Source organism: Engraulis encrasicolus, chromosome 6 (genome assembly GCF_034702125.1).
Source record: "Engraulis encrasicolus isolate BLACKSEA-1 chromosome 6, IST_EnEncr_1.0, whole genome shotgun sequence".
Taxonomy (NCBI): domain Eukaryota; kingdom Metazoa; phylum Chordata; class Actinopteri; order Clupeiformes; family Engraulidae; genus Engraulis; species Engraulis encrasicolus.
In genome coordinates, this window is record NC_085862.1 from 29,371,842 (window position 1) to 29,388,777 (window position 16,936).

The window sequence follows — 16,936 nt, forward strand, 5'->3', positions numbered from 1 at the left end:
GCAATGCCGGCGGGTCAATTCGACAGGTAGGGATGTTCAGCGGCCGTCACCGGGTCATTCATTGTAAATGTAGGATTTTACAAAAGTACTTTTTTGGAAGGCAGTCTAACAGAATGGACAAGGATCTTATTGATCATGTCCTATCGCACATGTACCAGTTTTGGGTCGTAATTTGCGAATGGCCGGGCAGGTCAGGGCCTTATTAGGTCGTGTCTCGTGCATCCTCAGCTGGAGTTTCTGTAGCTTCTGTAGCCTTCTGTCAATTAGACAACCCGCACAGAGTAAGAATGAAGGGGCTTCGCACTTTGTATAGTTAACATCTGTCAATTCACACACATAATCAAGTCTATGACAACAAGAGTGTTTCATATTTGGAAGTTTGTGGTTTTTTTTTTAATAAAAAGTACATTTAAAAGTTTTGATATCCTTTAATCGAGTCCTGTTTCTATTTATTTTTGAATAGGCTCAACTTGCAATCTTGCTCCCCCTCATCAAAAATTGAGGGTGTGTATTATGATAAATGCACCAGGGGCACTGGCAAGTAGCACACCTTGAAGCTGTGTGGATTACTGCATTTAGCTGTGTAGTCTGTCGTTACATCATACCCCCTGATTCTTGGAATGGTTGGCTATATTATTGTTTTCCGATTCCCATTTGAGTTTTGGTAGGCCTATGAGAGAACTCATGGCCATAACACCCAAGATTAACTTTTCACTTGGTGTCATAACTGCAGTGAGGCCTTGACATTGGACACATTTGCATGTGTATGGTTTGTGTGCAACAATGTGTCAATCATATATCATGATGCAACACTGCTTGTACTTGAATCTCAATGTTGTTGTTTTCAGATTAACATGCATGGTGATTTTGAGGACCCAATGGATCACATGTGATCAAAAACAAATGCATTATTGCTATTGAAAATAAGCCCCAGTGTTGTGTTGTGTTGGGTAGGCCCAAAGATCCCAACATCTTTACAAGTCCCATAAAAATATTATAAGCACCCCTTGTTGTCTTAAATGATGCAAGTGATACTGATGACTTCAAAGAAAAAAAAGAGTAAAAAAACCCATCAACAAACAACAACAAAAAACCCACATTGGTTCAAAATCTAGATCAGTTGTAGCCTACGTTAAACTCAGCAGTGTTGAGAGTTAAATGTAACACTCCTGATAATTGGTACTCATGAGTGTTGAATTAACACTACAAATGTACTGTGTGCCTGTCTGCTGTTGTCATTGGTTTTGCGCTGATTCATTCTGTAATTGTGTCTCTCAGTTGGGGGTCCCACTCAGAGCAATTACCCAAAAAAAACGTTGACCTGCCTTACTTTGTGTATCTGTTCCCCTCAGGGCTGCGCCATGTTGGCAAGTGTGATGGAGAGGATCATCTATTGCCTAACTGGGCGCTCGACCAACGTGGTAGTCCCCATCGAGACCTCGGAGGCGGCCGACGGCTTTGAGTTTGTGGAGGTGAAGCCGGGCCGGGTGATCCGCGTGCGCCACATCATCCCCGACCGGCAGGTGGTGGAGGACGAGGGCGGGCCGGTGGGCAGCATCCCCTGCAAGCGCAAGATCTCCGTCTTCCGCAACGGCCAGCTCTACATCGAAAACCTGAGCGAGGCCGTGCGCACCGACGCCCTGACCTGCCAGAACGGTGAGACAGCCGAGCCCAACAGCACGGTGGAGGTGGAGGTGTCGGACGGCAACAGCACCGGCACGCCCTCCCACACTACCCCGCAGCACTGCAAGGCCAACGGGGAGGACGTGGTCCTGCAGCAGCCCCAGCGCAGGCGGCGCAAGCCCAAGCGCACGGTGGTGATCGACTGCGAGAGGAAGATCTCCTGCTGCAAGGAAACACACTCGGACGTGGTGCTTTTCTTCATCCACGGCGTTGGGGGCTCGCTGGACATATGGGGTAACCAGCTGGACTTCTTCTCCCAGCTTGGCTATGAGGTGGTGGCACCGGACATGGCAGGACATGGTGCCAGCTCTGTGCCACAGGTCTCGGCGGCCTACACGTTCTACGCCCTCGCGGAGGACGTGAGGGCGATATTTAAGCGCTACGCCCGGAAGCGCAACATTCTCGTGGGCCACTCTTACGGGTGAGTACACTGACTCGCGTGCTTTATTTCATGGCACAGGCAGAGGGAGTGGGGTGACCCTGGACCCAAGGCTTTAGGGAGGCCCACTTTGGGCTGTCATGGTTAAACAGTTAGGGTGTCAGACTTGTAGCCCAAAGGTTGCCGGTTTTGACTCATGCCAGTTTGGTGGGGGGTGTATTCAACCAGTGCTCTCCCCCATCCTCCTCCATGACTGAGGTACCCTGAACATTTTACCGTCCCGCCGCAATGCTACTTTGGGGCGTCATTGGGGGCTGCCCCCTTGCACTGGTGAGGCATAGATGCAATTTTGATGTGCGCTGTGTTAACTTGTGTGCTGTCAAGTGCTGTGTCACTGTGACAATGGGAGTTGTAGTTTCCCAGTTGGGCTTTCACTTTGCTCCAATCTATCTTGCTAAATGATGTTGAGATAAACATCAGCATGTGTCGGGGCACAATACATGTCATTGCCCTCCCTAGAGAGAAACATTAGCTCCGTCCCTGTTTTATGGAATCAGTGCATGATGCCACAAAGTAAATGCTGAAAATTCAATAGTTGAACTGATGTTTCATACTTTTCAGATCACTGTTCTGCAAACACATTCTTTTGTAAAATGATGTTCTATTCCGAAATACCTAATCCCTCATCCCATTTTATAACATGAGATCTGCTTTATTAAAACTAGAGTTTATTTATCACTGCAACTAAAGTCAGTCTGACTTCCTTGACACACTTTGAGTTATGACACTATGTACCCAACCAGGAAGTCTGCCTCATATCTGTATATTTCCAAAGAGCAGCCTCTTCCTGTGTTCCCACATGGTTGGCCTGCTGCCGACACCATTTTAAAACATACAGTAGCAAAGGAACACGCCACTGTCAACACAGTCATATGTGGGAGACCCTGGATCTGTTTAGCCTGGTATGACCCGCCCATAATACGGTACTTCTTTTCATTCGTATTATTATAGGCAAGTCATACCAAGCTAGGATCTGTTATTTGGTCAATAGTTTTTATTATTGTAATGGTTATTACTGTGGGACTAATGCATAACTATGATGCAAAATGGATGATGTCCTGCATTCCAGAATGAGTATACACAAGAAAAAAAACATGACCTATAAAAAAGAGGGGGAAGACCAAAGAACACCTGCCGAAAGACAGTGATGACAGAGCTAAGGGGGGTGGGGCTGTTCTGGGAAGAAACACAGGCCAAAGCACGAGACAGGGTTCAGTGGCAGTGTATGATTGCCTCCTCATGTCCCATCTGGGCCAAAGAGGATAAGTAAGTAAGTATGCCAAGTTAGACTGCAGACGACATACAACACACCTGTCCTTTATCAGCTGTCCAAAAGCGAAGATTGTTTCAAAGGCATGTGAAAGTGTGAAAGGAAACAGGGTAGCTTAGCTGTGCTGTGAAGATCACAAGAAGAGCAGAAACAGGGTGTACATGTCAGTATCCGTCCTCCAGTTCCTTCAAGTGCCTCAAGCACGACTCACTCAATACACCAAAAGATGAGAGGACAAGGACGGTGGATAGCAGTACAGTACGTCCACATTTAAGAAACATTGTTTCTGGCCCTGCCGTGGCCTAACGTTAGGGCACTGGGTTACGACGCCGGCGACCCTGGTTGGATTCATTTCCTGTCTCCTCCACTGTCCTGTCATAAATAAAGGCAAACCCTGTTTCTTAGGCAAATGTTCTGCTCCTTTAAGGATCCCTGGCTAGGTAGTGGTGGGCACAGACGTGCCAGGTTTGACTTCACAGGTTTGAACCCCCTCTGAAGTGCTACCCCAAGCATGGTACCATCGCCATACCATCCCACATGCACCATTGTTGGATGAATCCTGCTCACATCTTTGTTGGGTTAAATGTACAGTTTATTACAATGTACATGATGTAGCCCCTTACCAGACATCGTCCTACCACTGGGACATTGTAATAGTCACTGAAAAAAACCTAACTACACCACTATGACAGTGCACAGGGCCTTAAGTAATACATTATGACTTGGTCATTGCCATTCTGGTAACGGCTAAATTATAATAGGGGTAGTGTCATAGTAATAGAAATTAAAAGTTTTTTTGTTGTTGTTTTTTTCCCTGCAGTGTGTCGTTCTGCACCTTCCTGGCCCACGAGTATCCAAACGAGATCCATAAGATGGTGATGATCAACGGGGGCGGCCCCACAGCACTGGAGCCCAGCATCTGCTCCATCTTCAACCTCCCGGCCTGCATGCTGCAGTGTCTGTCTCCATGCCTGTCCTGGAGCTTCCTCAAGTAAGATGATTACCATGGCCCTACCGTGGCGCAAATGGTAGGGCACTCGTTTGCTATGCGGCCGACTCGGGTTCAACTCCCGACCCCGGGCCCTTTGCCGACCCTTCCCCAGCTCTCTCTGCCCACTCACTTCCTGTCACTACCTTCACTATCCTGTCAAATACAGGCAATAAAAAATCCCCAAAAATATTTTTTTAAAGTAAGATGATTACCATTCTAGGCCTTTGCTTTTCTGAGATCACTTCCTGTCCTGACCGCTGCTTTACCAGTGCTCTCCTGCACTCTGTCTGCACTTTTATACTTTCCCACGCTGCTGCTTACTCCGTTCTCCATATTATGCTGCTTGAGTCACGTCCTCTATTGTCCCTTTGATTAAAAGCATCTAGTTTTAAGAGTTGCATAAAAGCATATGCAGTACACAGCACGGTTTTGATCCATGTTTCTTCTTCCCTCCTTCAGAGCTGGATTTGCTCATCAAGGAGCCAAAGAGAAGCAGCTGTTAAAAGACAGCAATGCCTTCAACGTGTCCTCCTTCGTCCTGCGAGCAATGATGAGCGGGCAGTACTGGCCTGAGGGCGACGAGGTGTACCATGCGGAGATCACTGTTCCTACGCTGCTTGTGCATGGCATCTACGATAGATTTGTGCCCGTCGAGGAGGACCAGCGTATGTCAGAGGTGTGTGATAATGACTTGCTCAGAAAAGTGTTTTTGCAACACTCATCTAATCTCAAAAATAAAAACCAGGGGACCTGATTTTTTTTTAGGAACAAAGTGCCATTTTGCAGTCAGTTTAATCAAAATAAGTAGTGCTGTAGTTTTTAAAAAAAGAGAACAAAAATGAGGACAAAGAAGGATTTTGTGTGTTTAATTGAGGATAGAGAACCAAATGTGGACTGGCCCTGAACAGCTGGTCCATCACTGTAGCACTAGCAGATCAAGGTATGAGATTCTGTTCTAGAGAGCTTGTTATAAATAGTCATTAAGTTGAAATGAATACCTTGCTTTTGGATGTAGCTTCACTACTAAACCCATGTACTAATTTCATACAGAGGGTCTAGACCAGCATAATTGAGCAAATATTTTAGGTGGGAGGAGTGAACTCTGTTGGAAGTTTGAAATGTTTGGACTTAATTTGGGTTTCTAGCCCTTGCCCATGAATTTCAGACCCAGATGTAATGTGTAGAGAAATGACAATTGAGTGTAAGCTTATGGATGTCAAAGGCCAGGCTATTGCATTAATACTGACAGAAGTTGTTCAGACAGGGATCTCAGCTTGAGATGGTAAACAACTCTGCACACTGCATTTATCTCTCAAAGCTTTTTGGATAGGGCATTCACCAATTAGCTTATCTTTTTGTGATGAAGCAAAGGCTAAGTGCTTACCAGTATTTGAGCTGGATTTTTTTGTTTTTGTTTCTGAACTTTGAAACAGGACGCACTCTGAAAGCTGACAAACGTGTCTTCATTCAGCCAAATCCTTTTTATGTCCCTAAAATAATGATGCTTGTTCTTTCACAGATCCTCATCCTGGCCTTCCTGAAAATCATCAACGAGGGCAGTCACATGGTCATGATGGAATGCCCGGACACCGTGAACACACTCCTGCACGAGTTCTTCCTCTGGCAGCCCGAAGTTCCAAAGCGACTGCACACGCCTACGCCAACGAAGCGACCCGGCTCCAGCCCAGGCAGCAAGCCCTCCTCCCCGGAGCCCAGGGCCAGGCCCCCGTCCAGGAACAAGAGCAAGTAAACGGGGTCCTGGCGGGTTTTGTTGTCGTCTTCAAGGGAAGGGACTAAGTGACTTGCCCTGCAGCCGTGCCAAGTGTCCTCACGCGTCGGGGTTGCGATGCTTCCAGAGGAGTTTAATTGGAGAGGATTGAGAGAGACGGACCAAAACAGTGCCCATCTGCTGTCTTCTGTAACGCAAGCCAACGAAACAGGGAGGCACTGAACACAGACAGGGATGGCCAAGTGCTGCTTCCCGTGGGTGAGCCGTACATTGGTTGGTTTCTCAGCACACCTACCAAAACTCGCTAAAGTGGCTAAATCCAGGGGATTTCAGCAATGGTGGTCAAACATCTTGGTTTGACCTTTGTACACTACAGGAGGATTATTGAAACGTGTGACGTGGGGAAGGGGAGAAACCCATGAGAAGGAGATAGGTTTCTCAGTTATTGGTAGACAGCAGGGATTGTGATAGGCCTAAGTGTGCCTATTGATACTGTCTTAAGCACAACGCCAGCACTGATACGTTTATGAATTGTACACTACAAGGGCTAGAAGGCTGTGTAGCATATCGAGATACCATTGCGTAAAACACGGGACCGTAGCATACGATGTCGGTTCCCCAACAATTATTTACGCATTATATGCATCTTTAATTTCATGTTACCGGTGCGGTCCGTTGACCTAGTTGGGACTGGGTACTCTGATACTAGTTTGTGTGACTGCAAGGAGCAAATCCATTGCCAAGGCAAGCCTAAGATGTTCTCACACTCATCGGATTGGGAGGGGTGGCAGATGGTGGACATGAAGATTGACTTGCAGTTAAGTCCCGAGAAGCCAGAGGTTGGAAGAAACGATCAGACAGCACACACCGCTAGCTGTGAACTGCAATAATGCTATTAGGGAAATCTGCTCAGAGATACATCAACACAACACATAGTAGTGTGAATGTTTTTTTGAACCCAAATGACGCATTACGAGTTCTGGACTGTCTGAAATCATGAAGAACATTCTAAAGCTGGTCTCTGTACACAATTTCCTGAAGGAATGCTCAAGCCAAAACAGTCACCGGATGAGGAATAATTCTGGAAAGACTGAGTAGGACTGACTTAAAATAGCAGTTGAAGCATAACAGGTGTTGCTCATTTGTGAAATTACCATGACGACAAGTACTCAGTGTGTCATTCCTGTACGCTTTTCAGGATATCATTAATTTATAAGAACCTAATTTTGTTGAATTTCTGTCCTTAATTTTAGAGTTTGAGAAGGAGAAAGGGCAGGGATACTGGATAATTTTAAGACGACATCGACCGACTGCTGGCGAAAGTGTAATTATAGTATTATTGTTGGTTTGAGTCGTGAAAACATGCCCAGAGAAAATGTAAGTTCTTACACTTGTCTTATATTTGCCTTTCAGAAGTAAATACAGAATCATTCATTTTAGGCACTTGCTCAAGTATATGTCGTAGAAATCCAGTCTGTAATTGAGCTTGGCTAGGGTTTCACTTCAGAATGTTTTCCAAAGAGATTACTGAAAATGCAATATGTAAAGCGTATGCCAGATCTTAGTGAACACCTCTTAGTGAACACATATTTGTCTCTGAAAGTGAAGTCAATTCAAATGCAAGAATCATCTTTTCTTCTGGGTAGAGTCAATTTATTGTAATTTATTATTCCAGACCTATGAAACAGTTTTTACCAGAGCTGAAGTTTATGTCAGCTAAATGTCATGCTTTGTTTTCTGAGGACTAGTGTCCAAATGCCTTACTTTGTTATTTATTAAGAAAATTATGGACAACTTTTGAGCTTATATACAATTATTTCATACAGTATGGACATGATGCTAATTAAATAATATGGGTCTTGTGGAGCAAGGTATACCCTAGCCTGGTTCCTACCAGACCTCCGTGTGTGTGCTCTGGAGCCCCCTGGTGGCACTCCAAACACACACATGTGCATGTGGCAGGATTCAATTTCTGGACTCAAAAAATAATGCCGAGCATTTATCACTTCAATATCACTGGCAGCTCACATTGAGGAGTCACAGAACATATTATAGACTATATTGACGCGTTAGAGATCAACAGAAAATGGTTTTGAAAGAATTTGTTGATATTGAAGCAATAAATGCTGCGATTATTTTTTTTGACTGTAGAAATGGAATCCTGCTACATGCTCCCAGACCTAGTAGTGGAGCTCACAAAGCTGTGCGGAACTACAGGTCGGGCAAGAGCCAGGCAAGGTATACCCTGCATACCAGGAGAATAACAAGACAAAGGGAAACTGCTGGCAGTATTATTCTTTCATGTTGAGGATTGTGCTGAGGGTTGGGTAGCTCTTCAAAATATTGAACATAAGCAAATATTGAACTGGACTATGCAAACCTCAAAATGGGTTTTCTTTATTCAGAATGTACTGTATGTTACTTGACTCGAAATACTTGGCTCGGTAAAAAGAGAGCACGAGATTGTTTTGATCACTTACTTCTTGCTGCTATTTTATAGTGTGGAACACTAACAATTTTCAATTACCGCACAGCTGTTCAGAAGCAATTTCACACAGGACTGTGACACCTGCAAGTGGTGTATATGCATGTCCACAAAGTATCTAATGTACTATGTGTACTACAAGGTGTCCCTATGGGGTGTGCAAGGTGTCCATCCAAAGAGCCAAAGACAGTTGAGTCTACTTAGTGTCATTTTGTGTTACCAGTGGGCGTGCTGGAGATGCTGATGGGCTGCTACTGTTGGCGAATACATTTCCTCAGCTCTACCTCATTGGTGTTCTCTAACACTGGCAGCAGTGGCATCTATTTCAAACTACTACTTTGGTTACTGTAACTGAATAAATAAATGTGAAACCAGAATGTGTAAAATATTACTCGTTTGGTTTTTATTTTTTTGTTTTGTTTTGCAAGTTGGGTTGGGGAAAGATAATAACATTAAGACATTACAAAGATCTATTAAAAAAACTAAGTAACTTCTTTTACATTGTACTTTTAAAAAAATAAATCATATGAAAAAGAATCACAGAAATGCATAAAAAGAAAGCTGGACTTGATCAATTTTACACAATCACAGTACAATATTTAACATCCTAAAAACGGCAAAGAAAATCAGGTAAAGGGGGGGAGAAATCATCTGTTCACACAAACATCACCAACCTGTGAGTGCATCTAGTGTCATATGGAAAATAAACCAACCAAATTGTCTACCATTTATAAGTTTAACGCTTTTGTGAACTACTGGAACACACCACCTATGTTGATCTGAACTCCTTTAAATCATATTTTATAACCTAAACGTGTTCTGCATAGTTGAATGTCAACTCTGACACCATGTGGAAACTTGATATTGTGACAAAAATCATGTGAGACTGAGATGGATGAGGATTTAAAAAAAGGATTTAAAAGCATTTTTTTTAAAAAGTGGTTAGACATGTTGGATCTAGTTTCTAATACAAAGTGGTTTTTAGTTGTGACTATCCACTGTTACAACAACATATGACCTTACAGGAAAACCCCACTAAATGTGGTCCCCCAGGTCTCAAAGCAAACCTAAACCTACAACATCCTATCGGTCATTTCATTCTTCAATACGTCCTTCCTAAAAACAGCATGGTCTCAAAAGCTGTTTTTTGTCCCATCATAATGACAGTTGAGCCCTGGACCAGCAGAGCCAAGGCAATGAGTGCTGACGTTAAAAAAACCCTCCTTCAACTGTCGACACAGACGCCATCTTCCGCTTCGTGTAAGAGCATCTAGTGCCACCTGGTGCTCAGACCTGTGGCTGCTCCTCAAGCAGGCTAAGAGGAGATCAGCTTAACATGATGATCTTTTGAGAAGAGAGGAGTCAGTGGAAAGAACATATCCATATCGAAGGCACCCTATGTCCATCGCTCAGAACTTGAGGGGCTTACAAAGAACAGTACCAAATCATGCTAGCTGCCAATTACCACCTCGAGTGGTCACACCAGGTGTGACTTTGATCAGTGTCCAATGTTGCCTTTACCGATACTTTAGTGGTCAACCCGTTTTTTTCCACAGCAGTCCTTAGTTTTTGCTACGTTAAACATCCGCCACTGACACACACATTTGCCACTGACAATAATGCAACCACTAAGTGCTCTACTGGTAACTCATGTTGTGACACATTACCGTTTCCACTTCGTCGTTGGGGGGGTCAGGGTTCAGTTTCCCGCCCTGATGTCCGCTGGTCTGAGCTGGCGCTCTCCTTCGGCCAGGAAGATCTGCATGGCCCGGTACAGCAGGTGTACTCCCAGCTCCCGCTTGCGCTTCGCCGCCCAGGTCGACGCCACCCCATAATAGTCACCACGCTTCTTATTGGTCAGCATCTTCAAGCCTAGTTTACAGACAAATACAAGCAGATGAGCATTATTAACAAGCAGGGCTTGACACTGGCACCTGCCAGCCGGCCATATGCTGTTAAAACTTGGCTGTGGCTGGTAACAATTTCAGTGTCACTAGCTAATTTGGCAGGTAGCTCATTCTATGGTATGACCAATGACATACTGTATATACTTAGTATATACGTCAGTGGGTATGACATATTAGAATAGCCTGCAATATACTACACTTTGCCCCCTGTATATCAATTGTGTATCAATTGTTTGTAGAAGTTTGAGAAAACACTCAGTTACTCAGTTTCTATTTGTATGATTTATTTCCATGTATTTCCATATTTCGATTCATCTTCTTGCTTTATCACCTCACCTTCTGAAGTTAGAAAGAGTCATGATAAGTAAAAAAAGAAACAATATCAAATTTGTGAATAGTAGAATAGCTGAATGGCTAGTGGCTCGGGGAAAACCACTAGCCACAATGGCCAGCAAGCGAAATAGTTAATGTCAAGCCCTGTTAACGAGGTAGTCACATCTCGGATAAAAACAAAGTACATGCTACAGTGCACTTATAAAATATTAATGTCTGTTGTCTATAATATCTACAATCCAATACAGCTCTTGTAGGTACGGTCCTTGTTCATTTTGTTTAGAGTATTGCCTTCAGGAAATCAGATGTCTTAGACTAGTGATTGGAGCAAAATATGCAAAAAATCTGTGGACAGCACCTCCTAATTGGCATACAGCTAATTAATAGACAGAAAACGACTTCCATTTGACATTGTGGTAATTAAGTACAAAACAACACACAAAATTAAATGAAACCTTGGCGTCATATGTATCACAAATAAAGTATAAGCATGAGGCAGCCATGTCAAAAATGCCCAGGGAACATTGTGTTTATTATAACATGCTCAGGATACCTAAGTGGGAATTGGTAATAGTACCCTGATATTGGTGGATTTGAACGCTTTTACCATAACCTAGAGACCACCACAATATAGTGATGGAAATGATGTAGATCACGATGGCATAAGTCTTGATAACCAACAAAACATGCCCATAACAAAGATAACTTTGAAAATAGGAACACCAAGTTGCGAACCCACCGATTGCATCAACCATGCAGGCCTCTCTGGTATATGCCTCCACTGGTATGACATTTTGGAAGCAGTGCAGGGATATCACCCCGTGGCCTGCATTCCAAACATCCAAAATATGCTTCACCTTCGAGCAGAGTTTCTGAAACACAGGAGGACAACTTTTGCTTAGATAGTTACATCCAGGGTTGGACTGGGGGAGAAATAGGGCCCGGGCACTTTTGGCTTCAAGGGGCCCCTCATAATTAGCGGTGAAGAACCGGAGGGCCCCGCACCCCCCTGGGCCCCCTATTTTCAGAAATGTTTAAAAAACATCATGGTGCCAATGTTCTCTCAACATCAATGTTCAGGGCAGTCTCTATCTGGTGTGTCAAAGGAAAAGACCATTTAGAGGGATCTACAAATAAGACACATAATAACATACAAATGTGTTTTTTTTGTATTACATTTTTATCTATTCATATTTACCTTGGATGTTTTGTCTCCTCTGTAGTAGTCCAAAGCCTCATACAAGTGGCTGTAGGGGCGAGAGCGTTTGCCCTTGCCAACGTAGAAGATGGCACTGGCAAAGGTCTGAAAACACTCCTTAGGGGTCATCGCTTGACTTCGAAAGGGCAAGTTATTTGTTACTCTGAAAAGACGAACACATGAGTATGAAAAATAATTATTAATTGTTTTACTAGGTTTATTGGTAAAACTTTGATGCAACTAAAGCACATGTAAATACATATCTTTATATGTAGATTGATACCAGATAAAGATATCCAAAAAAAGATATTTGTTGGTCTTTTAGACTTAAGCTTAATTAGTGACAGGACAGTTGAGAAAGACACAAAACGATTGGAGAGAGAGAGAGAGAGAGAGAGAGAAGGGGAAGGTTTGGCAAATGTCCCGGGGCCGGAATCAAACCTGGGTTGCCGGCATAGCAGCCTCGTGACCTACCGCTAGAGCCACGGTAGGGCCAAAGATATCCATAACTTGAGTCTTACCTTGGATCAAGGAGAAGGTAGTTGAAACTGGACTTAATGACACCTTCACGCCACTTCTTGTTCTGATCCGGTTGGTCAAACTGCTGAGAAAGGGCATGCTCATCATTTCTGCCATCGGGTAAAATAAATGTCTGCAGAGTCTTCCGAAGTTCAGGACTGTGCTCTAAAGATGGACAAATAGAAAACAGAAAGTGTTACAACAGAAAGCACTCAAAGTAGATGGGTTATAGTAATACAAAGAGCTCATAGATACCACACATAAATGACAGTTAAAATATTTGTTATTAGATGTTAAGACTTAAAATGATGAGTGTGATGTTTTGAGCTTAGATGACCTGCTATTTCATTGGTCACAAACTCTTGCAAACTTCTTTGAATTTTCTACAGTAACTACATTATGTTTTTTCTCATTTGTACGCTTTTCTAAACTTTGTATCAAATATATATATATATTTTAAAACCCGAAACACTCAAATCAAAAGCAATATTAAGATGATGTAACGACAATGTCATGTAATAACATGGTAATGAAGACATCACGTTGTGCTTACCAGTGCTGGACTGTGGCTGGCTGTTGGCTTCCTGCTGGAGGCGTAGCAGCCTCTCCATGTACACAGGCCTGGTCCGAGCGGTGATGGGCCCAGGGGCATGCCCAAGCTCCACCAGCCTCCTCCTCAACTCCTTATCCGTCAACCCTTTCAACTCCTTGGACAAAGCCTCCTCTTTGGGCTCCACGTTCTCCTTCCCTTTGCTCGGGCTAACCTTGAAGGCGCGCCAGTCGTAGAGCACGGTCTCGTCGCCGCTGCTGCTGGTGGTGGTGGTGCTCATGGACGTGTTTGACGTAGGCGGCACATGGGTCTCGATCAGCTCGTGGCCCTCCTCCGTGTCGGTGTAGAGGTACTCCACGGGCTCGTCCACGTCCACCAGGTGTGGGCGTCCGCCGGGGGTGTAGGACAGGTTGGCCAGGGAGCGGGGCCTGCAGTGGCCCCCCGACAGCCTGCTCATGCTGTAGCGCGGCGTGCACCCGGTCCCCGGCGTGTCGGGGGCGTACTTCTGCGGCGTGTCGCTGACGCTGGCCTGGGAGGAGCAGAATTGAGACTCCATCTCGCTGACCCAGGAGTCCTCCACGCTCTCTCTGTTGCTGCTCTGAGTGGATCCCTGCGACGGGGAGAGGCTTCTCACGTCGCTGCAAGTGGAGAGGTCATCGGTGATCAAGTCACTGCTGCTGACAATGTCCTCCTCCTGCTCAAAATCGCTCTCTGACATCAAACCCTTGGGGACGCCGAAGGGCATTGGGCACTTTTCACCACCTCCGCTCTCCAGGATGATGGTGTCGGCCATGCTGGTGGAGAGGAGGACCGTGTCTGCTTGACTAAGTCCTTCATACGAAGGCATGCCTTGCTCAGCTCTCAGGACCTCTACTTGAGACTGGGAACAATCAGTGGCCAAGCTCCCACCACATCTGCCTGCCAAGAATGGCGAGGCGCAGTAACCGTCCGCCGGACTGTCCTGCGACCTCACCGTGCGGCGCATGCGAGTCGGCGGCGTGGGCAGGGTGACCTCGAAGAGGGAGGTGGAGGAGAGCGAGGAGGAGCTCTGACTGGCCCGCTGCGAGCAGCGGCTCAGCCTCGAGCGCGTCCTGCCGGTGACGAACGGACTCACCACCACATCGCAACCTTCGTCCTCCAGGTCCTTTGTCCTGCTGTCACACGTGAGGTTGCTCAACAGTTCTGCGACCTCTGCCACCGTTGAAGGCTCCGTGCCAATGCAGGCACTGCGTTCATCTTGTGCCGAGTCTCTTTTCATTTGAGTAATGTCCGACTCTACTTGTGTATTACTGACCGTGTTAGACTGATGATCTGCGGAAGGGCCCTGTTGAGTACCCTCATCTTCCTCAGTAGATCTGTGTAAGTCGTCAAGTGGTGACGCGTCCCCGATGCAGCTTTTGTAGTCCTCGCTGTCACAGCTGCTGTACTTACTTGTCCCACTACTACTGCTGCTCCCTGAGGGCGGTAGAGGCTGGACTTTACTCTCTGGCTCACTAACACACTCTGTGGCTACGTCATCCTGATTCTCCTCCTCTTCAGTCGGTAGCCACGTCAGAACCGTCTTTTCCAAGTCCGCGTTTGAGCTCGTGTCGTCGTCGCGAGTAAACACGTAAACGTGATCGGGCGACGTGACGTCAATGCCCTGATGATGCAACACGGTGGCCATCCTTTCCGCGTCGAAGAATTCCGTGTACTCTGAGAAGTCCACGGTGGAATCGCACGACTCCGAACTCTCCTGAGTGACGGGTCGCAGCCGTCTGGGAGAGTCGACGACGTCAAACACAGGGTAGTACTCGTCCACGTCTCGGAAACTCACGCTTTTGCGACTCGCCCGTCTGGAATACCCAGCCGGGGGAGGGTGGACGTCAGAAGGCCTCCGAAAGCCGTGATCGTACCGCAAAGCTCTGCCGTCAAAAACAGTCTCGTCCCCCTGAAGGACCGGCAGGCCGGACCGATCCCTGATGCCTGCCACAGACATACGGGTGCTGGAGAGGATGGACGGCGGGTCAAACTCCAAGACGGAGTCCTGAGGGCCTCGGAGGTCGGAGATGTCAGACACCTCCAGGCGGCCGCCAGCCCAGCCTCCTCCTCCTCCTCCATGGAGACTGGGCCTGCCGCTGAAGACGGAGGAGAAGTTGAGACAGGAGGACCTGCGTGTGCTGCTCAGGGGGTCTTCGCTCATGTCACTCAGCATGGACATGCCCAGAGAGGCGTTGCTGTAGTCATCTCCAGCGGAAGAGTAAGAGCACTCTCGACCAGGCTGCCCGGAGTAAACCGCTGAAAACACAAAGAAACAAGAACAAAACAATGTGAAGCTCGCTGCTGTGAAATATGACTAGATTGGGTTGAGGTCATTAGTGCTGTCAAAAAATTTTCTTGATTCTTTAATTCATGAAATGGACTATTCCCAAAAGGCACAAGAAGCTACGAAACAATAATGTTGAGAAAGTATTTATGTGAAGCTTCAGAGGTGTGGTGAAAATGTATCCCAAAATAAAAACGTGGCTTTTAGCGTATTCATTTACACATTTACCGTGTGAGGTGTTGTCGTGTAAAGCATGCCCTGTGCTTAATTGTAAAATGTAATTAGATCTTACAGTATTGGAACTTGGGAAAGTCTTCAACCTCAGCTTGTGCAGCCTGGGATTCATGTTCAGACAGAAGCATAGCGCACCGGCGGTTGTCCTGCTGCTTGGCCAGTCTACCAGCTTTGTTGCCATCCTATACATAAACATTTGGAAATCAATATGAACAACATCAACACAACAACACATGGGATACTAAAAAAAAGAATACAGTCATTATAAAACAGTAATAGCCTATATATTATGAGTGTTTTTTTGTAATTTAATAATTTACTTTGAGCAAAACAAATGATAAATAAATAACACTGGTTTTACTGGCTCTGACTGAATATGCAAATGAAAGACAGCTTTATGAAGTTCACCTGGTCTTTAAGATTTGGATTGGCACCATTTTTTAAAAGCAGCTTCAGAGTCTGATAACATCCCCACAGAGCAGCAATGTGCAAGGGAGTAAGTCCTTCTGATGACCTGTAAAAAGGAGTCAATTAACAAAACCAATCATCACCACAGAACCTTCAACATGCAATGAATGCAACATGAATGACTCGAAATGTGATCAATAACGTTCTGCTTTCAATGGTACAGCATAGATACTAGAAATGCACGGCACCTGAGATTTGGGTCAGCCCCATGTTGTAAGATCAGTTTCAGGCAGCGGATCCCCTTTTCTGATTCTTTGCCTACAGCCAAGTGTATGGCCGCGACACCCTTGTCTAGAATCAAGTTGGGATTAGCTCCTTGGGATAACAGCGTCTGCACTGACCTGTCAGTCAACAAAAGCAGGGGAGGCATACCATTTGGGGTTATATTTGTGAGGGTGGGCATGTTTTGCAATAGCACTGATGCGTAGTATAACATAAGTCTCATGTGATTAAGGTTGTGTATACTTTGCTATTCAGGTTTAGACTCATGTGACCCCACACAGGCCTACGACACTGGCGGCTAAAAACAAGCTAGCTGATCATTCATTTCTACTAATGACGCATCGTCAAACTGCAAGTTTCCAGACATGCGATTACCTTGCGTCCTCATTGCCCACTGCTTGGCAAAGCTGAGATGTGATGTTTGTTGCGCAGTTCATGTCTAAAATAATAGCATGGCTATTATAATACGATTGTGTAAAACTTGGAAGACATTCTTCCCGGACAAAAAAATTCCCTCCTTGTTTTTTTGAATGCGCCTTGCCAGGCTCCCGCCTACGGGCGCTGATTGGCTCAAGTTCTCAGGACGCTGAGTTGATTCTGGAG

At 45.4% G+C, this 16,936-nt stretch overlaps 2 protein-coding genes across 2 annotated transcripts; one reads left to right on the top strand and one right to left on the bottom strand.

Moving 5' to 3' along the window:
* The first annotated feature begins 1,361 nt into the window (after window positions 1-1,361).
* LOC134451064 (protein ABHD8-like) lies at window positions 1,362-7,707 on the top strand. Its single transcript, XM_063201211.1, has 4 exons — window positions 1,362-2,104; window positions 4,213-4,383; window positions 4,843-5,059; window positions 5,903-7,707. The coding sequence occupies exons 1-4, from the start codon at window positions 1,362-1,364 to the stop codon at window positions 6,131-6,133; spliced, it is 1,362 nt and encodes a 453-aa protein (XP_063057281.1). The 3' UTR covers window positions 6,134-7,707.
* A 1,271-nt stretch (window positions 7,708-8,978) lies between these two features.
* Window positions 8,979-16,783, bottom strand: ankle1 (ankyrin repeat and LEM domain containing 1). The gene is made up of 9 exons (XM_063201208.1): window positions 16,709-16,783; window positions 16,300-16,452; window positions 16,052-16,157; window positions 15,702-15,825; window positions 13,108-15,381; window positions 12,557-12,719; window positions 12,036-12,198; window positions 11,577-11,709; window positions 8,979-10,469 (listed from the first exon to the last, which is right to left on the bottom strand). Exons 1-9 carry the CDS (start codon window positions 16,768-16,770, stop codon window positions 10,297-10,299), a joined length of 3,351 nt encoding a protein of 1,116 aa, XP_063057278.1. The 5' UTR covers window positions 16,771-16,783; the 3' UTR covers window positions 8,979-10,296.
* Window positions 16,784-16,936: the final 153 nt, after the last annotated feature.

What these genes read in the sequence shown, in the direction of transcription:
- ankle1 (XM_063201208.1), bottom strand. Translation starts at nt 16,770, where the DNA reads ATGAACTGCGCAACAAACATCACATCTCAGCTTTGCCAAGCAGTGGGC. An exon ending in TACCTTCTCCTTGATCCAAG is followed by an intron (nt 12,199 to 12,556) that starts GTAAGACTCAAG and finishes TCGTCTTTTCAG; the next exon opens with AGTAACAAATAACTTGCCCT. An exon ending in CTGCATGGTTGATGCAATCG is followed by an intron (nt 10,470 to 11,576) that starts GTGGGTTCGCAA and finishes TCTGTAAACTAG; the next exon opens with GCTTGAAGATGCTGACCAAT.
- LOC134451064 (XM_063201211.1), top strand. Translation starts at nt 1,362, where the DNA reads ATGTTGGCAAGTGTGATGGAGAGGATCATCTATTGCCTAACTGGGCGC. An exon ending in CTCGTGGGCCACTCTTACGG is followed by an intron (nt 2,105 to 4,212) that starts GTGAGTACACTG and finishes TTTTCCCTGCAG; the next exon opens with TGTGTCGTTCTGCACCTTCC. An exon ending in CTGTCCTGGAGCTTCCTCAA is followed by an intron (nt 4,384 to 4,842) that starts GTAAGATGATTA and finishes TCCCTCCTTCAG; the next exon opens with AGCTGGATTTGCTCATCAAG.